Source organism: Chaetodon trifascialis, chromosome 1 (assembly GCF_039877785.1).
Source record: "Chaetodon trifascialis isolate fChaTrf1 chromosome 1, fChaTrf1.hap1, whole genome shotgun sequence".
Classification (NCBI taxonomy): Eukaryota; Metazoa; Chordata; class Actinopteri; order Chaetodontiformes; family Chaetodontidae; genus Chaetodon; species Chaetodon trifascialis.
In genome coordinates, this window is record NC_092056.1 from 11,683,580 (window position 1) to 11,708,689 (window position 25,110).

Consider the following 25,110-nt stretch of genomic DNA (forward strand, 5'->3'; position numbering starts at 1 on the left):
CTCACGTGACAACATCTGACAGGTCGGAGGAGGAGGAGCACAAACATGGCGGTGTGCATAGCGGTGATCGCGAAAGAGGTAATGATTCCTGTTGAGAATGTCCCAGGTTACACCCTTGGCCTGTTTTTTTTTTAAAATCTAAAATATTTCCCTTATTCTTCTAATCGTCTCTAAGCAAATGTCAGCTTTCTGTGTTTGCCAGAAGGTCCAGCAGGTTGAAATACGCAAACGGAGCTAACGTTAACAGCTAACAACATTAGCATTTTGTTGGACTGGCTGTTTGCCACATCGTTGATGAGGTTTTGTGCCAATAGTTTAAACGTGTTGCTCTGAACAGGTTCGTTATTGGGTGTTTGCGTTCTTTTATGTCCTTTCCCCAGAACTACCCGCTGTACATCCGCAGCGTGCCCACTCAAAATGAGCTGAAGTTTCACTACACAGTGCACACGTCTCTGGATGTTGTGGAGGAGAAGATCTCAGCAGTGGGCAAATCTTTGGGAGACCAGAGAGAGCTCTACCTGGGTCTGCTCTATCCCACTGAAGACTACAAAGTGTATCCTTGTTTTTTCTTCTTTTTTCTCTCTCTCCCTTTAAGGTTTAGGGCTAGGAAAACCCTCAAGACAGTGCTCCAAGCACTTGACTTATCTTTTAATTAGATCATCTTTCTTTTGCACGGTTTAGAGTGTGATCTAAGGTTAATTATATTTTTAACAAGATTGTCCATCACATCTTTATTACATCTGAAGAACTAAATATACACACCTCTGCTAATCAAGAAAGATGCTGAAATCCTAATACAGTCTATGGCCATATTCCTAGATGTGTAGACCATTGCATTTCTTTTAATATTGTTGTAGAATGGTTTAAGTCCTTATATTGAGTGTATGAGACTTGCTGTAAAATAAGTATTTGAGTGAGCAATACTGTGTATAGTCTCTTGCATGGAAACCAAAAATCCTGAACTGCTAAACTAGATATGGGTATGTAACCAACTCCAAGGTGAAGTTTGTCATTGTTGTGGACTCTTCAAATACATCTTTACGAGACAATGAAATTAGAAGTGTAAGTTGAGCTAACAGGGATGATTCTCCACAAGCCTTTTTTGCATTGCTTAATACACATCTACAAACTGTTTTTTTGTCAGGATGTTGATCTGGTTATACAGTATGTGTGTACGTGAGATTCGGCCATGTTGCCGTAAACCTCAGCTCAGCTTACTGAGCAAATAGAAAAGTCATACCTCAGTCATCCCCAATATCTTTTACTTAATGATTGAGAAGGGTCTATCTGCAGTCTCGCAGACTACACAACACCCACTGCACACCTTCTGAGATAATGTCCTGGATTAATGCACTCATTTGAACCCAAACCACGATCTTTTCCTAAAGCTAGCCGAGTAGTTTTTGTGCCTAAACTTAACCAAACTGTGACAGTTTGGAGGGTGTGTCATGTAGTTGGCCTGTCCTGCAGTACTGTCGACTCACAGATAGATCTGCTTGTAATGATCTTGAAAATTAACAATGACATTTATGTAATTCCAGAAAAGCTGCTATACATTTTCACAGTGCATTATCTGGGCAACTAGAGTAGAATCCTTTCCACACACACTGTTCTATTAAGAAAACTGAATTTATGATGAGCATTCACACATACATGAAACCGCAATACAATCTGTGATGTTTGTTATAATTTTTGTGAATGCTTTAATGTACTTACTTGTTCTATCGCAGATGTTCAGAAAAATACACAACTCTTTCACCGACGTAATGTGCAACCCATTCCACAATCCCGGGGACCCCATTCAGTCCAAGTGAGTTTATTCTTTTGAAACTGCAAAAAGATTTTCGTCACCATTTTCCTAAACCAGCAGTATTTAATTGTTGACAAATCATTCTCCAGGGCTTTTGATGGCATTGTATCTGGGATGATGGTGCAAACTGGCTGATGTCCCATCCACCCCCTTTCCTGAGCTTCCACTGTACAGAACACCTCCGATCCTATTTGTTTGTTTACATGTTGCCTTCATTATTGAAATGCATAAGTAATAAATCTTTGATGCTGTTGCATATCACTGCATGCATCGTCATTTTACAACAAAGGGAGCACCGGATCATTGTTTTATTTATTCATTCACTTACATAGCAAATAACTTATAAGTTATACTTAGGGAGGGCTTATACATAACACTGCAGGCAGTAACACAATACATTCGCATCGATTTGTAAAAATGTTGAGACAAAAACTGCATAACAATTTCAGGATTGTCCCATGCATTCACGGCAACATAAGCTTATAATGCAACACCTCTGACCCAGTCTACATTCTTCACATCTACCTACTGAAGGAATGATGAAGGGATGCTAAGTCATCTCTGCTATCTCTTGCACGATGTTCAACTCAGTAATGCCTGGAAACACCTATTTAAAATGATCAGTTCTATTCGCCCACTTCAGTATGTATACCGTGGGTACTGCTAGCGCTGCTGAGGGTAGTGCTGTCCACTCGACCCTGCCCCCAACTCCTCTGATGGTGGGGTGATGAGAAGAAGACACGGGTAACGTTTAGGCATCTGTTCATGGTAGTCCATGTGTCCCCACTGTCTCTTCCCCACTGAGGGGCCTCCGTAGTAAGGGTGGGGTGTTTGATGTTGTGGTCTGGTTGACTGGTACCTGAACCTGCCTCGAGAACTGTTCTGGTATCGGGGCGGACGGAAACCGCGGCCTCTGCCTCTGGAGTGGCCACCTCTGTGTCCTCCCCTGTCTGTGGTGCTGATGCCTGGCATGTTGGTCCTCTTGGGCATTACCTGCAAGCCAAAGAACACTGGTTTTTACTTCACTGTGTGGGATTATTGATTATTGTTTAAAAGAACCAGCATGTTTGTTATTCAACAGTGATGGAACAGAAAACCCAAAATGTGATGCACAGAAAGAGTGCAATTTACTCACATCTATGAGAGCTGCTCAAACTGAGGAAAATAAACTAAGTGAGTGCTGTAACTGGTTTGCTTTAAAAATGAACGTCAAGTCACACAAGCCCAATTGGTATTTCTCAATTCAACAGGACGGATGATGAATCATGGTCAGAGGAAGTGCTGAATTGCAAGCTATTTATGGGCATCACTTGAGCGCCACCAGACAAAAATTCAGTTTAAACACACCCTCCCACATCCTTCCCCTGACCAAATCAAACGGCTGGACCTGACTGTCTATCCTAAAATCTAGTGTTCCAGTAGTAGTATTCAGGGTGCTATAAACCGTGTGTGTGTGTGTGTGTGCTCTGAGATTTGACTGACAGTTGTGAGTAGCTAACCACAACCCTGATTCCAAAAAAGGTGGGACATAAATAGAAACAATGCAATCATTTGCAAATAAACTGTGTTTACTGAAAAAGGTTTTACAGTGTTCCTGAGTCCGTGCAGTGAACGGTGAACCTCGCTCCATCCTCGCTTGTGAATGACTGAGCCTTTCCAGGATGCCCCTTTCATACCCAATCATGATACTATCACCTGTTACCAGTGAACCTGTTTACCTGTGGAATGTTCCAAACAGGTGTTTTTGGAGCATTCCACATCTTTCCCAGTCTTTAGCTGCTCATGTCCGATGAGGTAAAACATTAGATATACTGTCTTTGTACTGTTTTCAATTGAGTATATGTCAAAAAGAATTAGCAAACATTCTGTTCTAGTTACGTTTTACACAACGTCCCAACTTTTTTGGAATCGGAGTTGCAGTTTGAGCGGTTTCCTTCAAGACTAACATGTAGTGCAATGCACCTCACCTTAAGGACTCTTCCTCTGAACAAGGTCTCATGCAAACCAATAGCGCTATTCACAGAGTCTCGATCAGAGAACTCAATGTAAGCGAAGCTGTGAAAGGGGAGAGCAAAGACCAACGATAAATAAACTCTGCCAACATGCTAACAGTTGTATTCTCCAGTCGAACGTCATCAGATAGATGCAAGTATAAGGCACATGCACGGGTTGAACGCACCCCTTGGGATGGCCGGAGAACCTGTCACACAGGATGGTAACTCGGTTGACAGGACCGCAGCCGTTGAAATGGATCTCCAGCTCATCTGCAGTGGCTCCGTAGTCTACCTGGGATTTTATTCAACAGAGTGTCAGATCAGAGGTGTGAAAAACACATGCTGAGTATGAAGAAAAGACAGATATAAAAGTCTTACATTTCCTACATAGACTGATCTGTTGTCTGCGTCTATCCTCTCCTCAGGAGTCATATTGTAGAAAGGTCCTGTGGAGGATACAACAATTGTAATTGCACAATTGTATACATTGCTTTTGTGCATGCAATGTAAAGAATGTACCGTCTACACAGGGGGCCACTGCAGGTCACATAAGATAATGATTACTTTCACTGATGTATCTATTTCTTGCACCACCTTTGACAATATATATCTAAGAATCTGGCTCCTGTCTGATTGCATGTCTGTTGTGAGGAGGAACCAAAGGGAGGAAGGGGAGAGCGAAAGGGATGAGATGCACAGAGGCAGAAAATCGCCACAGGCAGAGTGGAGGACCCTTCTGGTTCTCTGGGGCTCACTGCTCCGTCTCATTGGGCAGTGATGAGGCACATGTGAAGTGTCCCAGGTGTTAGCCAGATGGTGGAAATGTGGCTACCTCACCTGCCTGGAGGCTGCAGTGCTACACACCTGGCTAACAATACACTGTCCAGGCTTCCAAAATGCATAATCAGCATTCAGCTGCACAGCAATGTGACACAATAACAACCCACGAGGTGGATAAGACCCGTGGGCTGTCTCACCAGGTCGAGGGCTGCTGGTCAGGAGCTGCATGTCTCCTGCCTCACACCTCTCCTCCTCCTCCTTCAGTCTCTCCGTCTCCTCTTCCATCTCCAGCTCCTGAACCCTGGCCTTGATGGCTGCCAGCTCCTGAGAAAAAACAAACATGGAAACCAGAGCATGAAGTCACTATGGACTAAAGCAGGGTCTGAAAACCAGACTGGTGACAAATTAAAAGGAAATGAGTGCAGAAACATATTGGATTAAGTGCGTAAGGGGTCACTGAATGGGCTGACAATGAAAATCAAGTCAATCACATGCTGTCCAGAGTAGAAGATCTCAACCCGATTTAACACCTATAGGATATTCTGGATCATCAGAATTCTGATTCTGATCAAAAAACACTAAATAAGACAATATATTTTTGATGAACAGTGTTCAGTGAAGAGAAGCATTAAAAGCTGTTAGTGGCCCAGCATCTTAATGTACTGCTGGCTTTTCCGTTAATATGTCACCCATCTGTGTATTGATTTTGATATAAAAAAAGATAGAGAGTGATAGCGTGAAACAACCAGAATGAATGAACTGCTTGGCCAACATGTTATTTATTTCTGAACAAAAGTTCTCTATGCAAACAACACGTGAAAGCACCAAATGCTTCCAAAAAAAAAATACGCTTGTTCAATCAAAAATATATATGCAAATGTGAATGACACGTTTTATTTTGCTCAGGTAAACGGTCATGTAGCTGGCCTGTGATTTTAGCACCATGTCTGTGCGTAAAACAGGCTTTTTCCATTATTTCAGAGGCTGAATCATCACTTAGATCCTCTCTGTGTGTTCCTCAGCCTGGACATGCAGTGCACCTGCTTGGCTCCATGCCGAACAACTCACTCAGCATGTTATAACGGGATGTGACTCACTGATGTCGTTTTTTGCACATAACGTGTATCGGTGATACAACGATCCCACATAGCATAGCTTATTTCTGCGCTTGTTTGTCCAACGTGACCATCGCTGCTCGCCCTGCTGGCGTGCGTACAGACCAACAAACGTGACGGCCGCCTTTCGATCCACTACAAACATAACGATACCCACCGGGTCCTCGGCGAAATGTTCCCCGATGGACTCGCCCTCCAGGTAGCCGTACTCCAGATGATTTTCCGCCATGCTCACTGCTCAAACATGGCATCTGCAAAGCCGACTGCAGCCTGCCAAGAAACCGCCACAGAAAATGTTCCTCACAGTAAGGAGACGGGTTGATGGTCCACAGACGCGACACCTGACAGCATATGAGCTAAGCTAATAGATAACACCTGTGAATGAGGCTCACGACGCGCTCCGTTGATTGACAGTAGCGCGCACGTGAGACAGACGCTGGAGGAGGGTGTCCACGTCCCAGTGGCGCATCAACAAGGGGTCCATCCCCTCCTCTGCCCCTGGCACCCACACCTCACCCCATGATAAAACTACGAAAATAAATAATACCATACATTCTTTTATTGTAAATGGTTTAATTCATTAAAATACAACGTCTTTGGTAAATTTGGTAGTATGGTGGTACAAAAAAAAGGAAAATTCTAGTAATCCTTAGATGTCATAAGATAAGATAAGATAAGATAAGATACGATAAGATAAGATAAGATAAGATAAGATAAGATAAGATAAGATCAGCTTTATTCATCCCACACTGGGGAAATGTAGTTGTTACAGAGAGCAAGAATAAAAAGGAGATGTAGAAAAAGAACAAATAGACAATAAGATAAGATAAGATAAGATAAGATAAGATAAGATAAGATAAGATAAGATAAGATAAGATAAGATAAGATAAGATAGGACTTTATTAATCGCACACTGAGGAAATGAAGTCGTTACAGCCAGCAAGTATTAAAAAAGAATGGATAATGTGAGCATATATTAGCACTGATAACAGTAGTGAAAAAGAAAGTGGGTTTATGATGTAGAATTGAGAAAAGACAGCATCAACACAGTGCTACATCACAGGATGATGGCATTAAACAGTCTGACAGCTGTTGGGATGAAGGACCTGGCGTTCTTTCTTGTACACTGGATTAGACTTACAGTAGACTGAACTTCATTGATCCCAGTTTGGGAAATTCTTTTGGATGCAGCAGTCTGCTACCGAAGGAGCTGTTTAAGCACTGTACTGTCTCATGCAGGGGACAGTTTGACTTTTGAAGGAAAAGTAAAGGGTGTTGCTAATAACATTAACTGTGGCTCTGTTTATGTGTCCCAATAATTCACAACTGGTGACAACCAGCTCCTCTGAGTAAACGGGTGGAGCGTTGTGTATACAAAGAAGAAATAACCCAATTCAAAAACATGTAGGGAGAAGTATTGCATTAAGTAAGTATTGCTAACTTCAGGGTTACTGTGTGAGGCAGTATTGCATATATTCAGTTGTTCCGACTCATCATTGAAGTTATGTGACATTTATGTGAGTGAATTGACTCTCAAAACCCACAACACTTTTATGATTGCACTGTTCCATCGAATGGGCATATAAAGCAGTCATTTTCATGTGGTGGGACCCGTTTTCAGAGGGGTCGGGGCCCTTTCCCTGGACAAAAAAAATTAATAAAAAATGTTGTGCTTTTATTTTGAAGGGGATTTTTTATGCTGCAGAGTGCCGTCTTTTTTCCTGGATTTGGGTCAGGGCTTGTCATTAAGGGATGATGGTGGGTCCCGAAGCCAAACCACTGTTCTAGACACTTTGTGCAAATTCATTCTGACATGTTCACTATCAATGGAAACTGGGATCTCCACAAGAAGTAGAAATAAGTTTTAAATTTTAGGTTTTTCTGCACACCTCGAGTCTGTAATGACTAAATCACCAGCAGCTCATGGGGTTTGAGAGGATAAATAACCTGGCCAGAGTGTTCAATAGATTAAATTGTATCAAATTTATTTATTGTGTGAACTCCTTTGAGAGACACTGTATGAATATAAGTCTTTAAGCATCTTTCAAGCTGCTGCTTTTAACTGGTTCGTCTCATACCTCACTGACTGACACTTCTTTGTAAGTTGGGATGCATGCTCCTCAGGAACCCATGAGATCAAGTGTGGGGTTCCCCAGGGGTCAATTTTAGGCCCAACTCTTTTTAATCTTTACATGCTACCCCGCGGGACATCATCAGGAGGCACGGCATCAGCTTCCATAGTTATGCTGATGATACGCAACTGTACATTGCCATGTCTCCTGATGACACAGGGCCAATTGATGCCCTTTTTAACTGCATTTTAGACATCAAGTCATGGATTGCAGAAAATTTCATTCAGCTCAACCAGGACAAAACAGAGGTCTTAGTAATTGGTCCTGAAGGCCAGAGAGAGAAACTTTTACCAAAACTAAAAGATCTTAAACAAACACATTCTGTAAAAAAAATCTGGGCGTGATTTTTGACTCTGAGCTTACGTTTATTCCACACATCAAAAACATAACAAAGATAGGTTTTTACCATCTTAAGAATATAGCCAGAGTCCGCCCGTTTCTCTCTCAGGCCAGCACGGAGGTTTTGATGCACGCTTTTATCTCTTGTCGCTTAGATTATTGTAATGCCCTGCTCTCTGGTCTTCCCAAAAAGAGTATCTCCAATCTTCAATTACTACAGAATTCAGCTGCATGAGTGCTGACGAGGACCAGAGGGCGGGAGCACATTACACCAGTTTTAAAATCGCTGCATTGGCTCCCCGTGTGTTTCAGGATAGATTTTAAGGTTCTTTTATTAATTTTTAAAACTTGTGCCTTCTTATTTATCGGACCTACTTTTACCCTATCAACCCTCGCGGACCCTGAGGTCCTCCAGCTCTGGCCTCTTAACCATACCACAAGTAAGAACTAAAACACATGGGAGGCGGCTTTTAGTTATTATGGCCCCCCATTGTGGAACAGCCTCAGTGCCGCAGAGACTGTTGACGTTTTTAAAAAGAGGCTCAATACCCACCTTTTAAACCAGGCTTTCAATTGATTTGTTTGATTTATCTTATTCCTTTAATCAGGCTTCTTATCATATTTAATCTTTATTTGTATCTTATTTTAGTTGTATGTTTTAATGACATGTTTAATTACTATTTATTTCATTTATTCGTTCATTTTGTTTTATTTTATGTTTATGCCTTAGTCCCTTGGTTTTTAGCTGCAGTGTTTCCTCATGGGGGCCCACCACACTGGGAGCTGATTTTGGTGTACTGATGGGGGCGCTGCCGAGGGGACGGCTCTGGCCTGGATGGCTGGAGGCCTCTGCACCTTGGTGTGGGGCCTCCTGTCTGCCTGGGTCCTCTCTGGTACTGTTTTTAAATGGTTTTACTCCTATCTCACAGACCGTTGTTTCTATGTAAGTTTGGATACATGTTCCTCCGGAACCCGTGAAATGAAATGTGGGGTACCCCAAGGGTCAATTTTAGGTCCAGTACTTTTTAATCTTTACATGCTTCCCCTTGGGGATGTCATCAGGAGACACGGCATCAGTTTCCATAGCCACGCTGATGATACACAGCTTTACATTGCCGTGTCTCCTGATGACATGGGGCCTATTGATAACCTTTTAAACTGTATTTTAGACATTAAGTCATGGATGGCAGAAAACTTCCTACAGCTCAACCAGGCTAAAACAGAGGTTTTAGTTATTGGTCCTGAAGGCAAGAGAGAGACACTTTTACCAAAACTACAAGGTTTTATACCATCACAATCTGTTAAGAACCTGGGCGTCATTTTAGAGCTTAGTTTTATTCCTCATATTAAAAATATAACAAAGATTGGTTTTTACCATCTTAAAAATATAGCCAGAGTCCGCCCGTTTCTCTCTCAGGCTAACACGGAGGTGCTGATGCATGCTTTTATCTCCTGCCGTCTAGATTATTGTAATGTCCTGCTCTCTGGTCTTCCCAAAAAGACTATCTATAACTTACAATTACTACAGAACTCAGCTGCACGTGTGCTGACGAGGACGAGAGGACATTACACCGGTTTTAGAATCGCTGCATTGGCTCCGTGTGTTTCAGGATCGACTTTAAGGTGCTTTTATTAGTTTTTAAGTGTCTTAACGGTCTTGGGCCATCTTATTTATCTGACCTGTTTTTATCATACCAGCCCTCGCGGATCCTGAGGTCCTCTGGCACCGGACTTTTGATTGTTCCAAGGGTTCGGACCAAAGCCCACGGGGAAGCAGCATTCAGCCATTATGGTCCGAAGCTTTGGAACAGCCTGCCAGAGTGCATCAGGACAGCAGAGACTGTTGATATTTTTAAAAGAAGGCTCAAGACTCACCTTTTTAGTTTAGCTTTCAATTGATTTCTTATACTCTTTTAACTCAGACATGTTTTATCCCAGTACTTTGTCTTTTAGCTCTTAGGTCCTTTTATTTTATTCAATTTTAGGTTTAAGGTCCTTTATTCTATTGTCTTTTAGGTTCTAGGTCTTATAATTCTATTGTCTTTTAGGTTTTAGCTCCAGTGCTTCCTCAAGGGGGGCATCCACACTGGGAGGGGTGTCTGGTCTGCCCGCCGGGGCGTCGTCCTGGGGACCCCTCAGGCCCAGAGGACTGGGGGGCTCTGCACTGCGTGTGGAGTCCACCCCGGTTTGTCTGGGTTGGGGGTCTCCGTTGTGGCGGCGCTCCCTGTGGCCACGGCCGGTGATCCTTCGCAGTGCGGATGAGCTCCCCGTAGGTGGTTTACTTTTCCTTTTTCCTCTCATGATGCCTCAGTGCCCTGCCATTTTCGTTGGGGTGGGTGTGTGTGGGTATGTGTATGTGTGTGGTTGTGTGCGGGTGGGTGTGTGCATGACGTATGTCTGCGGGTGTGTTGGGAGGGGTAGTTGCTTTTATATTGCTATGTTATGTTTTTATCTTTTGTCAAGCACCTTGTGCTGCATTTTTATGTATGAAAGGTGCTATAGAAATAAAGTGTGATTGATTGATTGATTGATTGGGTCAGGGTGGTCTCGGGCGGCACTCCCTATTCATGGGCCAAGGGTCCTCTCAGTGTGGATGGCCCCCAAAGGTGGCTTATTCCTTGCCTTGTCCATAGGGGTGTGTGCGCGTCTCTGTATGTATTTATGGGAGCAGGAACGCTGGGTTTTCTTCTTTGTTGTTTTTAGCCTCTGTGAGGCACTTTGTGTTGCTTTTAAGTATGAAAAGTGCCATATAAATAAAGTTTGATTTGATTTGATGATAAATACTTGAGTGTACAGGACTGCTAGAATACATTTAAATATGATATTTAATAGATATGTTGTTTTGCCAGCATGTTATTTAGCTGTGCTACTATCATATTTCTGTAGAGAGAGAATACGATCGCATGACTCCTGAAGTTTACACAATAGCTATGATTCAGTAATAATGGATCATTTTCCTCTTCTGAGGGTGTTGTCTCATTGTACCATATGTAAAGAAGAAAAGCAACAATAGTGATGAATATTCCATTTCATGTTTTAATTACACAGTTACATTGTTCAACACAGACAATAACCTGAATTAGAATGTTTTACAGCTTCACACATCCAACAGAGCGAACAGTTAAAGAGCGGTATTAGCAACAGGGAGGAAAGCATGCAAGAAATAAATACAAATCAGAATTTAATTCTTCTGGCACAGTTAACTTCATCTAAAAACGGCAACAGGACCTTTTGAAGAGGGAAACAAAAGAAAAGGAGAAAGATCTTCAAAGCGCCAACCTTTCCTACAGAAACATGTTTTTTCTGTAATAATGTATTGCACAATACAGTATAGAATGCTTCCCTACACATATAAAACCATAAACCTTTTTTCAGTTTATGTAAAGGTAAAAACAGGACCATCCTGAGCCATGGGTTTTGGGGAAACAAGTGCTGTATCCACTGTTTGCCACTTTAGCTTTCTACTGTAGCTATTCATCAGTGCCCGTTTCACAGGAAGGACGTGTCACCATCACATCAGATGAGCCTTGAAACTTCATTGGTAGAGTTACTGGTTGGGGTAGGGAGAGACAAATGCCAACCTGCTAATATTTGTCTTTTCTAAACATGCGTTTTGCCCATATCATGTACATAGTTGAACAAATAGAAAAGTGGCTGATGTAAAGTGTTCAGAGACCCTTGGATGGTATTCTCCCCACAGAGCCCTTTTATACATTTCCATCTATAACATCTTCACAGAGAAAAGCATATGACACCTCGACGCGGATCTCGTTCGTTTCATGAGTTAATGAAGCGTACAGCCAGCTGAACAGAACGTGTATCTGATCTTTTGTATCCAGTCTGGTGAAATCAGGAGGGAGAGTCTCAGTGAAGTGGAAAGTTCGCTCTTTCCTCTGCAGCTCCCGTTTTCGTAGGACCGCAGCCTCGTGTCCCACATAACACAAAAAAACACCTTAACCAAAGTGAAATCTGAAGAGGAAAGTTGTAGCTTTTGGTTGCATTTTGGTCGTTTATGACAAGGTCTGTTGGGTTTGGCTTTGTTATGTGAGGGCTTACTCGCAGACAAGGAGGCACACAAAAGCACTTGTAGTTGAAAGGAACTGTCATTACAGGGTTGTGCTGATGCGGATGCAAACACTGTATTTTACTGCACATTAGCTGTTGCTACGTATTGTGAATCGATCTGCCACTATAGTCTGTCTGGGATGTTTCATTAAAGCTCTGAAGGTTTCAAGTAGTTTGTATAGACACACGAAAAAATTGATTTAAAAAAAAAAATAACACACACACACACACACACACACACACACACACACACACACACACACACACACACACACACACACACACACACACACACACACACACACACACACACACACCACGGCTCACACGCAAACACATCCACCCACCATGTATTCATTTTATCTCTGCAAGGCTTTGTTATTGTAAGAACACGCAATCAGCAGGCCTTTCCAAAGGAGATGCTTCCATTATTTTTACAGAAGCACTATTCAATATGTAGACAACAAGCGCTTTGATTGCTTGAATGCGGATTCTACACATCTGACTAAGCCGGTTCTTCGAGCGTGCTCTTTGTTCTTGTGCCCTGATTTTGTGTATTTCAGACACTTTGGTTAACTGGTGTAGTGGAGCTCCAACCTCATTATTTCTGGTCTGTCAATACACACTGTGTCAAAGCCTACTATGGCAATGCAGGAGTACTTTGGTCTGTGCTTTTATTGGTTTTGGACAACAAATGGCATGTCATGGTTGATTCTGTGTTCAGTTATTTAACATGCAGGTTTGACTGCATGTGTACCTGTTATTAAAATTCCAGCAGTATTAGTCTGGTTGGTGGGGTGTGATCAGAAAGGCGAGGTCTGAATAAATATTCTTCTGCATCAGGAGTAATGGCAGTTCCTTTCAGTGCTTTAGTTTTGCTTTTGAATGTGCGCTGCCGTGTCTGCTCTCAGCCCAGCTTTTCAAAGTCCAGGTCAACCTCTCCTGGTGGTTAGCTGTATGGTCACAGGAGGTAGCTAGTGTGAGTGGGGTTTTGAAGAGCGGTCTGTGGTAGAAGTAGGAATCAGACAATGGGGAAAAGGGCACAAAAAGGCTGAGGTCAACACCATATCACGGTAATTATAACACATACAAATGCTACAACACAAATGCAGGGGTACCTTGTAGCTTATCCCATTTGAATTATAAGTCTCAGATAGTCCAAAAAATGATTCAGCATTTTTCTAAATGTGGTCCAAGTGTGTATGAGGCCAATTATGTAGGTTTGCAAAGATCTAAATGTGCTTTGTGTGAGCGTGGCTGCTGGAGGCCCGCTGTTGCTTTCAGTAAAAGCCGTGAGCCTGTTTAACGTGTTTACCAGAGGTGATCATATTGCTGGGGCATCTGGGAAGGGCTGAACAACACAAACTAAACCCTAAAGAGGCTGCTTCCCTCTCGGCCTGGAAATGAGGACCAGTCCCAGATCTTCAGCTTATGCTCAAAACTGCATCTTTACAAATAAACGATAATCATTAAAAAAGAGAAACATTTCAAAGATTGGGTATCAAAATTAGGTTTGAGGTTTACTGTAGCTTAACACTGGCATATCACTTCAACCTACAGTAATGGCTTGTCCTGCATCTCGGGGGAACACACACACAAACACGCACACACACACACGCAGGTTGATGAGGACCAGGAGAGAGGGTCACTACAGTGGCGCTTGAGCCGAAAGGATGGTAAGAAACAGAACACTTGACGTGATATATCAAGTTTAACAATTCCTAATTGTTTGGTGTGAAGCAACTAAACTGAGCCACCACTTCTTTTTTCCTCCTAACAGTTGACTATATTTGGACTATATTTTTTGTCAATATACACCGTTGAGCCCCCTCCTGCAGGATGTAAACTGGCCAGGGATGAATGAAACACATGACAATGACGTCATTTAGTCCCAGTTGTGCCACCCCACACAAATGAAGAAGATTAAAGTGAAACATAAACAAAATGAATGAATTGAGAAAATGTTCTGGAAATCTTGTAGTGTCCATCCACCCTTAATCTGTTTTTACCCATTTTCAGCTACATGCACCGTGGTCCTGTATGGAGCCACTTTACCTCTGCTACCAACAGTGTCCTCCACTCAGGGTCACATGACACTTTGATTTGAGTGAAAATTGAAAGTGTTTAACTTTTATGTGAGAAAAAAAAAAGGAAAATTGATAAATTTGAGAAAGAAACTGTGAGAAAATCATATTCTGGACATTAATCTTTAAAGGTTTCTGTTATTTGGCAAACACATTTTTGGACCTCTTTAAATACTATGTACATTCACATTAAGTTACTGATGTTACTTTAAATATATTTATATGTATCTATATTATATGACACCCTATGGGCAGTTGCTGAGGTTCCATTCAGTAGCTGAATTCTCTTCATATTGCACCTCCGTCCTCTCACTGTCTTACAATGCGAGCAGTACAAAATATTCTACAAGAGGGGTTTCATCTCATCAATATAGATACAACAAATCAAACAATAAGTGAAATGTGGGGCTTCCTCTCATAAACGAGTGTCCTTGCTCTGACCTCACTGCTCAGCCCAAACTCAAATGAGGAAAAATAAAAGGGAACAAAACTAAAACAAAGTCCGTCTTTCTGGATATACACAAGGGCAGCACAAATGGACATCAGCGACAAGAGACATTATTGAAATTTGAAAAGAGGAACAATATCTACAAGCAGGTTCGAACCCTTCCCACGCGACTGCTCTGAGGCTCTGTCCAGAGCGGGCTGGGGTCAGGGGCAGACTTGAAGTCAAGTAGTCGGGGAAGAGCGCAGAAGGGAGGTGTGGGGTGAGGGGAGGTAGAAAGAGAGAGGAGAACCAAGTCTACACCGCCCTTCACTAGGCTCTTTCATCTGTTTATCATGCTTTGGAAAAGGAGGGAGTGAATGTAAAGGTAACAGCAATTCCTTGAAATATCGCCTTGTTGTGGAGCTTTAAAGAAAGGACTTACAAACAACCTTCCACATGTCTCTGCAGTACGCAATGCCGTCTTGGACGATGTTTTCAAGCTTGTTTTGAGGTTTTTGGCAGCTCCGTTGCCGTGTATGTATCTTCATCTCCTTTGAGGCTGTGTAGCTTTTCCTTTCCTCTTTTTTTTTCTCTCTGTTACCATTCACAATAACAACAACAAAAAAATAAAAAATAAAAATCACACTGTGGCAGGGTTTCCATCCTTTTCATTTAAGTCTTTCTTGTAGGCAAGTTCACAGCATTGTCCATATTCACTAGTCTGGGCCATCATTGAGGAATTGCTGTAGTTTCGTCCAGACTGCAGGAGGCAGCTGCAGAGCAAAAGCAGGTCACAGTTTTTGTTTTCTTTTTAAATGTCTGACTGTCTCTGGGTCCCGTTCTGCAGCTTCTCTGTAGCCTGGTCCTCTCAGGGCTGGCTTATCTGCTGAGGAGGTGATGTTGCTTTGCGTTTGGTTATGAGTGCTTCTCCTTATCGCTTACTTACTCACTTTGGCAGTGTAATACAAAGGTTTGGATCATGTTATTTTTCATCTTTGAATTCATTTGGGTTCACAATGGTGCAGAGAGGTGAGTCCGGTGTAGATTTTCTTGGCTCGCTAGCAAGGTAGTTAGCAGTTTAAAATTAATTTATTTTCATATCATTATCGTTATCATCAGCATCATCACTATTATTCTTATTTAGGATATTTGGACTTTTCTGTATTTTCCCTTAAAGCCAGAAAGAAACATTTAATAAATACTAAGCTGTTTTTCTGAGGAATTAATCACGTCCCTTTCCCTTATCCATTTGAAAGAAGATATTATGTGTCTCCATTTGGACGCTGTAGAATGAATGTCACATCAGTGAACTGTTTGGACTGGTAGTGCACACGTCAGGGCTGGGCACTGTTCTCTCATTGGTGCTAAATTAAAGGGAAATCCAATCCAAGTGCTAATCGTCCTAGTCATCCCCCCATGGATGTTGCCTTTCCACAGCCCTTGTCTTGTGTCCTTATGTGGACAGCATTTAACGTGCTTACGTTACTGAGGGCACATCACACCTTCAGGTCAAAGCTCATGTTTTCAGCAAACACATCTGATATGTTTCTGTGACTGAACACAGAGATAGGAGACACTTTTCATGCTTTCCACTATACTGAACCCCCAGCTGGAATCTTTGTATTTGTGGCTGTGGTTGTGAAAGAGACAAAGACAGAAAAAGTTGTTTTTTTTGTTTTGTTTTGTTTTTTTTTTAGGGGGGGGGGTGACAAGTTGAGAAAACAAGTCTATCATCAGGTAGTAAGAAGATTTAAAGAAGAGGTTAGGATAAGAGGGGAAATAAGGATGTAAGTAGGGGAGGAGGAAAGGGAGCAGTGTGCGATGAAGATTCCTCAGTTTGGTTTTATGTGGAGTGTGGGCACTGTCGCATCAGTATGCAGGGATGGGACAAGGGTCAGACGTCAGCGAGAGGTGGCATCCAGTAGGGCGGGGGTAGCTGGAGTTGTGGAGCGAGAGGCACTGCTGGAACTGCTCTCCTTGGGGCTGGCAGAGACACTTCCGCTGCCAGCCCCTCCCGCAATACTGCTCTGGCCTGCCAGGGACAGGGGTCCTGGAGGAGTGCTCTCTGAGTGGGTGGGGGGCGCACTGGACGAGGCTGAGGAGGTGGAGGACGGGGTGCCAAGAGGGACACTGCTGCCCCCTGGCAGCCCCTGCAGGCCTTGACCACAGACGTGGTGGTGCTTCTCCCAGTCTTTGTGTTGGCAGAAGGAGCCGCAGTAGCGGGCCGTGTTGCAGCCGCTGCACGTCTCACTTGCTTTCCTCCCGCAGTTCCAGCAGCTCTGGTGAGACAGTGGGGAGAGAGTGGGTCGATAAAAATAAGTCTCTTTTTTGTCCCAGGGCAGCACAGAGTTTTCTCTTTCTTACACAAATACACGTTGAAACCTAAAAAAAGTCATTCCTATAATCTAGTATATTTGTATGATCCTGCTCTTGTTCGCTCTCTCTTTTCGCAGTGATTTGATGTTAAGGCTTCAAGACCTGGTCTGGCACCACTGGTTTGTGTTACCAGCAGGTGGTGGTCAACTGCTCTGTAATGGCCTCGGCCTGGCACTCTGCTCAAACCATCTGGGTCTGACTGCTTTTATGAACGCAGACAACTGGACTGCTCCTGCAATAATCATGACAACATGGTGCAGCACCGAACCAAGTGCAGCCAGCTGTGTGGATTACACAACAAAGGATGACTTAGAGGGTAAGGGGAACAAAGCCAAGGGTGATGGATGGAGCAAAAGAGCGCTGAAAAGGAGCGAGAAGAGTGAGTGACTGAATGAGGAATTAGGGGGAGTGAGGCAGAATGTGAGTGGGGGGTCTGTGATACTCACTTCACTGGAGTCCTCCTGCTGGTTGATGACCGTTAGTGCATCCTCAGAGGCTTGCCTCTTGGCCTCGGCCAGCGCCCTCTCCATTTTAGAGCGTTCGGCTGAAATCATCTCATGAGCCTTCCTCTCAGCGTCTGACACCGCCTTCTGCAGCTCTGACATCGCCTGCCGCTTCACCTCATTCACCGCCTCCTCTGAGAGAGAGAGAGAGAGAGAGAGAGAGAGAGAGAGAGAGAGAGGTGTTACTGCCTGTGACCATCGTCCCATCCTGCCCACTCTATCATCCTTTATTGAGGCTCTTTAAGCTGCCATCTTGTTGTATTTCAGCGAACAGATGTACATCATCCAAGATTTAAAACTTTCTGCCAGAAAAGGGAAACAGCCAGACTTCAATAATTAATTCAAACACGTCTGGTCACAATCATTCCCAGTGCTGACAACAGCAGATGTGATGAAGTTTTGTTCATCTAACATGGTGGGATTCCCTGTTTGCAAGATTGTCATCTTGTCATAATAATAATTTTAATAGAAACTGCCACAGAGAGAGTTTACAATGAAGAGTGAATAATTTCCCCACCGGTGGGTATGAAAATCTCCGCTGCAGGGCTTCCTACCATGTAGATTTTATCATGGGGCTTTTGTTCATCCAGCACGAACACAAACTACATGAGTGAGGAGGTTGTGTTTTTACAACAGGCAGGTGTGTAGACTCCTTTCCAGATGGCAGTCTAAAATAGAAACTTCCCGCAGTCCCTTCTCAGTAAGAGGCAAGGAGTGATTACATTTTGCCATCTTTCATTATTGGCCTCACGGTGCAAAACAAATGTACAGTACATGATTCCTCGTAGGGCTTTACACACCTGAGAAATAACTTCCCAAATATGCACATTTTATTAATCAAATGCTAACGTGGTATGCTGTAATCACAAGATACGAATTCCTCTACAAATGGCATTTTCTTCTGCCATTAAAGACAATTAAAGGCATTTAAAAATCAAACATTTTTCTGCCTCCTGCCCCAGATGTAGACACACACACACAGCGAGACACAAATGATAAACACACACACGAGTGGCTCTCCAGGTGTGCTATGCCAGCCAAGTAGAAGGTGAGACTGATACCGTTCTCTCCACTGCTCCTTGTTTCCTCCAGTCAGTGTTTGTTTGAGGGAGAACTCATAAATAACTGTCACTTTTCCTCGCCGCTCCACTCCACTTGTTTCAAACTACTGTGCAAAAAGATAGGCAGTGGGGGGGGGGGGGGGGGCTGTGCATATGCGCCTGCCTGCTTGTGCATGTATGTTTGTGTGTGCATGGCTGAGCTTGATTCCTATGCTCACAGGCTAAAAAGTTCTGTAAGTCCTGTCAACATACAGTCACACTTAATGACACATCTCAATGCTTTTCTCTCATCCCTTCTCTTTCTCTATCCTTCATTTCATTTCTTCTCCTTTTTTCCTTTCTCTTCCACCACTCCTCTTCCTCTTTCTTCTCTCCCTTGCAAACACTATCTGCATTATCCCGAGCTTCTCAATTATCTGGCCTAATGCATGCACCACTAAGATTAGTTTGCAAATTTAATTAATTCTTATCAAGGAGACTGCATAGCAGATGCTGGGGCAATTAGCACTTAATGGAAAACACGGGGGCAGCAATATTAACGTTTTAATTCCACAGGGATTTGGCAAGTCCCTGAGACGTGTTATTTCTGTCTGCTTTTTCACACTTCAGATCTTGTTTTTCAAAAGCACTGCAGTCTCTCAACCTGAACCAGACCAGAGAATACGTGTCTGGTTTTAATTAAAAGCAAGAGGTGCTGCAGCTACATCAGGCAGACTACCTGGCTGCTGAGATAGAGGTGACACATGCTGACATGTACGCGCACACACACACACACACACACGGAGGTGAGATGTTGTGAGTGAGATATGTTACTCACCCTGCCTGTTTTGGAGGTGCTTTAATGCTGGGGAGAGCGGGATGCTTGTAGTACCTGTATGAAAAACAACTGCAATTAAAATAGCTTTTTTTTTCTGCTGGTGAAAATGCAGCACAGTATTTTGCCGACAGCAGCAGCATCTTTTCTCCGCAGGGTATTGGAGTATGACGGCAACATAATAGTGCTGGGACTGGGGTGGAACAGGGGCTGAGCCAGGTGACTCCTGGGATGGACTCTATCTAACATGCAGTATACAAGAAGGGCCAGCGGAATGCAACACTCCCACCTGCTTCCATTTATCTACAAACTGAGCCAAGAATTAAAAAAACGGTCAAGATTTTCTTTTGTTTGTACATCTGAATGTCTGTATATGATTCACCTCAGTAATAAGTTTGTGCGCTGTGCATGAGGCTGGAAAACAATAATGATGAAAAAAGAGGTGTAAAACTTCAGCACGTGTGGTTCTTAAGACAGTGGAGACCAGTTAATCTCCAACCTGTGCTGCGCTGCTGCGGCCTGCCTTGGGCCAGGTGACTGCATTTTCACTGCAGCTTTAACTGCAGTGGCCTTTCATAGTGGTGACAGATGGAGGGCATTTAGCCCTAATGACACAGAAGACCTCCAATCCTCTGCCCTGACGGACCTACTGCTGTAAGGCCTCTACTCTGTCTACTCTGCCTGTCTCTGTAGCCAGGGTGAGGGCCCTGAAGAGTGATGATGGTGTGTGTGTGTGTGTGTGTGTGTGTGTGTGTGTGTGTGTGTGTGTGTGTGTGTGTGTGTGTGTGTGTGTGTGTGTGTGTGTACATGTTTTGTTAGTCTGTGTGAGGTCAATCATGAAGACAATAGAGAGGAGGGGGATGCTTGGCTCTTACCAGCTTTCCTCCAGATTTCTTCTGGCAGGTATCCTGAAGGAGGCCTGTGTAAGAAGTCTCTGTGGATCTCTGAAACACACAAGCACAAACACACATTCAGTCTCAATTACACACACAAACACACAGCTATAAGACTCTTGATTTGCACAAACACTCATCCACAAGTCTCCCCTATAGTTTCCAATTCTATACGAGCTGGGACCAATTCAAGCTATGTGTATGGCAACAGCAGCAAATAAGCCGTCATCAACTTTTTATCAGACATTTCTGGGAAGGAATGGGAGCACGGGAGTTAGAAGTGAATACAAATCTTAATTATGAATGATCATGCTGGCGGCATAAGGGTGCAATCAGATGCAGGATGTTGCAACTAGATTTGTATTGCCTCACAGTGTGAGCCAAATTTGTGAATTTGCAGGAAAATAAGATAATATAAATTACTTTTGGTGTCTAAATTGATATATTACGGCATTTCAAATAAGCCCTACCTTGCTGTGAGTGTTTTGCTTTGCCAAACATACCCTGTGTGTGTTTGTCTACCTGTCTGTCTGCCTGTCTGCCTTTCGGCGGCCGAGGAAGTTCCTATGGGCAGTGACTCGCTGCTGCTAGCTGTGTTGGAGGAGGAGTTGTGGTGAGGAGTAGGAGGAGGAAGAGGAGGAGGAGGAGGAAGGCAGTGCTGTCCGTTGCTCCCACCTTTTTTCATCTCCTCCACGTCGCTGTAGCGCCGAATCCAGTGATTCATCTCCTCCCGGTCGGCCTCCTGGCAGCGGCGCAGCACTGTCAGAGAGCGGCGCGTCTTCTCCACCATGTCCATGATGCAGTTCAAGAGCTGCAGGGTTGAGGATGGGTTAAAACATTTAGTTCAAATGATGAATGAACGGGAAGAGAAGTCTGACAGTACTCTATGCAGTTGAAAATGTCATTACTCCTTCCTCCAAAACGCATGCGTAGGTCCGCCCAAAATGACTATTTTCACACCAGTTTTTGAAATGATCATTGATAAATCCATAAATAAAACTCCACAGGTCATCGAAACAAAGCCCCTTAAAAAGGAAAGTTTGGGAGCCACTGAGCTGTAAATCTACCTCCCAGCAGATGTGTGCGTTTGTGTGTGGCTGCGTGTTTCTGTCTTGGACTATCTGCTCATGGGCTGTGTGCTCGTCAGTGAATTTCGACGTCTAAGAGCATCACAACGCTAACGTAACAGCTGGGCTGCTGATGAAAAAGTTGAGCCAATTCCTTCCACCCTTCTGCTCCATTCTCTGCCAACTCACCAGATTTCCTCTCTTCTCTCTGCTTTCCCCTGTACTGTTATAAACAGTGTCACTTTTTTTCCACAGAGCTCTACGATTCCAGACCCAGCCAGGCCTGCTAAATGGGTTTAGCATGTTTGACATTCAGTCCATATCATTATTCCCATTCATCTTTCCCTCCCTCGGTCTCTGCCTCCTTTCCTCTGTCGCTCCGCTCCCTCCCCTCTGAGTTAGCTATATTTATTTCAGTGAAGTGTTTCTAATTTGGCATGAGTCCAGGCCTGGCCGGTTCTCTCCATGACTGCAGCTCTTGTCTCAGCTGCTCTCCCCAGCTGGAGCTGCTCTCTGCTGGGTCCTGAGCTCCATCTGGGGCCCTATTTCTGTGTGTGCATGTCTACAGTATGTGTGTATGTGTGTCTAGCGCACATGATTTTGTCTTCATGGAGCTGGGTGCCAGGAAGCCAGATAGGTGTCTGTCTGTTGTTAATTCACGACACTGGCACAGACCTCCTAAGGTCAGCTGTCCGTCAACTGCTAACTCAGAAAGGACGGAGGCTGTTCTGTCTGTCAACAGTTCTTGTCCCTGTCACCTTTATAAAACCTTTAGCACTCAAACCAACTTTAATCACTCACTAGCTCTATTTTTGAAATGAAACAGAGAGGTGGAGGACATTAAGCGTAGCTATTACGCTCATACGTACATTATCAAGGTGCTTCCATTCCTCTGCCCACTCTCGATCTGTAAGACGGTGGTCGATCACCTCCTCTTGGCGGGCTCCATGCACTGCTAAAACACACAAGGGTCTCTGTTAGATTGAGCACATAGACAGTATACTGTGTTTCTGACTCTAAACAGAGAATTCTACAACAGTCTGTGTAGCATCTGTGACGGTTTATTCATTTTTTTTAAGGATTCATTTGCTCTTTTCTCTCCTTGTTACTGTTTTTTTTTTCTTGTATTGTATTATTTGCTTGTTTATTCAATTACCCTTCCTTATAACAAGACAGGTAGGAGCACCAGACTGTCTACGATGCAGCGTTGTATCCAGTCATCAAAGTTTAATATCAAAGAAAATGACCGGTGGCAGGCACTTGTGCAGCTATGCTAGAGCCTCATGTCTAATCAGTGAGGCAGTTTGGCTAAGAATTCATCTCTTTCCTTTTGGGAAAGCAGAAGGAAGGCATATATGGTTGCCACAGCGGTAGCACATGGGCATGTATGGCTGTGGTCTTTATATAGACACCCTGCCACATGGATTATCACACTGGACAGACAACTGGCCTTTGTTCTCCACATGCACCCCACTTTCACATGCACAAGCCCACAGTCTTGACCATATATCTGACTGCAGACCTGTAGATTTATCTGATGCTGTGAGTGCTCTGCAGCTGTTCTACCTGTCTGCCGGTGCCTGTCTCTGGCATCGCGGTGCTCATTATGTCTGTAAGCGTCTCTGTATTGGTGTGCCAGGGCCATGTCTTCTAAGCGATAGTGCTGGGGTCCCATTTGGGGGTTGGGTGGGTGGGATAGGCCGTTGGGAGGGTGTGTGGGGAGGCCGTTGGGAGGTGGGTGAGCAGGAAGACCCGTGCTGGGGCTGAAGCGTTGGCTGGGGCTGATGGTGCAGGGCCTCTTAGCCAGGTGCTCCGGGTGCAATCCATCTCTCTCTGAGCTGTCTTTGGTCCTGTAGAGGAGGACAGGGGAGTACGTTAAAACATGAGCGAATGTTACACAGAAACAGAAATTAAAACCAGGCATAATGTCAGCAACCCGCAGTTAGCAGTATACAATATGAAAAAGTAGATCGAAAGACATGAAACATGAAACATCCCAAGAAGAACTTCGTGGGATGAAAGCTGAGCTGGTAGGACATGAAACAAGGCCTGCAGCGGTGTTCCAGCTGTGGGATGTGTGGTATGTGATGATCTACAAGAAAACAGATCTGTGTCATACAAATCATGCTTATTTGCAAATATGCAATGGTCAGACTTCATCTCTTAAGCTCTGTTTCCACTACCACATTTACCATTATTCCACAAATGTTCGCCCAAGAATCTATTCAGCTGCTTCATATAAAAGCTGGACCAATCAGAATTTGTTTTGATGCTAACGTGGCTACCCTCGTTTCCAAAAAAATCTGCAGCCGCACGGCTCATTTCTCTCTCAGTTTTATTGAGAAACAGATATTTGACACCACGTTAAAGTCTGAAGGGAGAGAATTAACCAGCTAGCCCATCTATGACCTGGCCAGACCACAATGAGTAATGTGAAAACTGTGGGATGGCTTTGCCAGGCTAAAAAAACAATGCCAGCGTATTACTTCATAGCTCAGGAAAACATGCCCAAGCGAGGACCAGAATGCCCTGAAATCAGATAAAGGAGCAAAAAAAAGCTGTAAAAACATGTAGAACAAATTGACAGAGCTAATTATTTTCAGGACGTCGGATGGTGTTAGTCTATTAAAACAAATGAAGACAAAAATCATGAGTTTTGAGCAAAAGAAGCCTTGTATCTTTGTGTGAACAGATAATCTGTCAAGTGACAAATCACAATTTCCTATAAACCGTCATAACAATTTAATTCCAAAGGCTAGAGCATTTAGTACTGAGGACCGTACCTGTTTGAGGAGCTCTGGCAAGAAACACAAACTTGTTTTTTTATATTTCAACAACTCCCACATGGTGTATATAAACACACATTCTCACACATGTATCCCTGCTGAGAGCTGCTTGTTGTTCAGTTACAGTACGGCAGCGGCACTCCAAAGCTTTTGCACAGCTGTACGCCATATGTACCAAACAAAGCCAAGTCCAACTGTACACCCTGCATCTCGAGCTCTTAATCTGAATATCCCTCAGCCCACACTTAGATTGCAAGTATTTCTCCCCTCTCCCTCCCACCCTGCTCTCGGGCTTAAGGGGCAATATGGGCTGAATGCTGTGTGTTTGGCAGATGTTTGGTGACTCTCATTTGTGTCTGCGTACTTGAAGTGAGTGTGTGTGTGTGTGTGTGTATGTGTGTGTGAGCGGTTGTGTTTTCAAGCCATCTGGACAGTTTAAATGGGAGTGTTGATATTAATCTGTTTAGCTGGATGGCAATAGCCACCCATTCGGATGGAAGTCTCTCTTTATCATCCTGGGGATCAAAGGAGAATAAATGTAATGCAGCACCATGAAGATGATGTGTGTTTATGTATGTGTGCGGGCGTGTGTGTGTGCTCACAGTTAACATTGTGTATATTTGTGCATGTCGGCTGTACACACTCGTACACATCCCTTGCTTTAATATCTGACAAATCAGAGGAACAGCTGGCAGGACGTAGGCCCTGCCTCAGCCTGAAACCACCCCCACCCCCCCTCCACTGGGCCCTGCCTGCTGTGTATAAGCCACAGGTCGGGAGGCGGAGGTGTGCGGATTACAGTGGGATTGCACGTTCGGCTCCAACCCCTCGTCCCACCACCACCAACCTCCCCACACCCCTCCC

At 43.8% G+C, this 25,110-nt stretch overlaps 3 protein-coding genes across 9 annotated transcripts in view; 1 reads left to right on the forward strand and 2 right to left on the reverse strand.

Moving 5' to 3' along the window:
• Nucleotides 1-13: 13 nt before the first annotated feature.
• On the forward strand, nucleotides 14-2,066 carry trappc2l (trafficking protein particle complex subunit 2L). Its single transcript, XM_070966911.1, has 5 exons — nucleotides 14-78; nucleotides 381-553; nucleotides 975-1,062; nucleotides 1,731-1,810; nucleotides 1,900-2,066. The coding sequence occupies exons 1-5, from the start codon at nucleotides 46-48 to the stop codon at nucleotides 1,943-1,945; spliced, it is 420 nt and encodes a 139-aa protein (XP_070823012.1). The 5' UTR covers nucleotides 14-45; the 3' UTR covers nucleotides 1,946-2,066.
• Nucleotides 2,014-6,184, reverse strand: pabpn1l (PABPN1 like, cytoplasmic). The gene is made up of 6 exons (XM_070966900.1): nucleotides 5,857-6,184; nucleotides 4,782-4,908; nucleotides 4,183-4,250; nucleotides 3,990-4,096; nucleotides 3,778-3,865; nucleotides 2,014-2,803 (listed from the first exon to the last, which is right to left on the reverse strand). Exons 1-6 carry the CDS (start codon nucleotides 5,926-5,928, stop codon nucleotides 2,474-2,476), a joined length of 792 nt encoding a protein of 263 aa, XP_070823001.1. The 5' UTR covers nucleotides 5,929-6,184; the 3' UTR covers nucleotides 2,014-2,473.
• Nucleotides 6,185-16,441: 10,257 nt separating this feature from the next.
• cbfa2t3 (CBFA2/RUNX1 partner transcriptional co-repressor 3) overlaps nucleotides 16,442-25,110 on the reverse strand; it is a 35,995-nt gene continuing 27,326 nt past the window's right edge. For 2 of the 7 annotated variants that reach the window (XM_070959605.1, XM_070959630.1), the window contains exons 6-12: nucleotides 23,027-23,310; nucleotides 22,330-22,415; nucleotides 21,069-21,204; nucleotides 20,376-20,444; nucleotides 19,504-19,557; nucleotides 17,569-17,759; nucleotides 16,442-17,025 (exon numbers count right to left, since the gene is read on the reverse strand). In XM_070959605.1, coding sequence (XP_070815706.1) covers nucleotides 16,648-17,025; nucleotides 17,569-17,759; nucleotides 19,504-19,557; nucleotides 20,376-20,444; nucleotides 21,069-21,204; nucleotides 22,330-22,415; nucleotides 23,027-23,310 — 1,198 coding nt within the window. In that variant the 3' untranslated portion in view covers nucleotides 16,442-16,647. Of the gene's footprint in view, nucleotides 17,026-17,568; nucleotides 17,760-19,503; nucleotides 19,558-20,375; nucleotides 20,445-20,915; nucleotides 21,205-22,329; nucleotides 22,416-23,026; nucleotides 23,311-25,110 lie in introns of all 7 variants that reach the window. The other 5 variants (XM_070959578.1, XM_070959613.1, XM_070959597.1 and 2 more) reach the window with 4 other exon arrangements.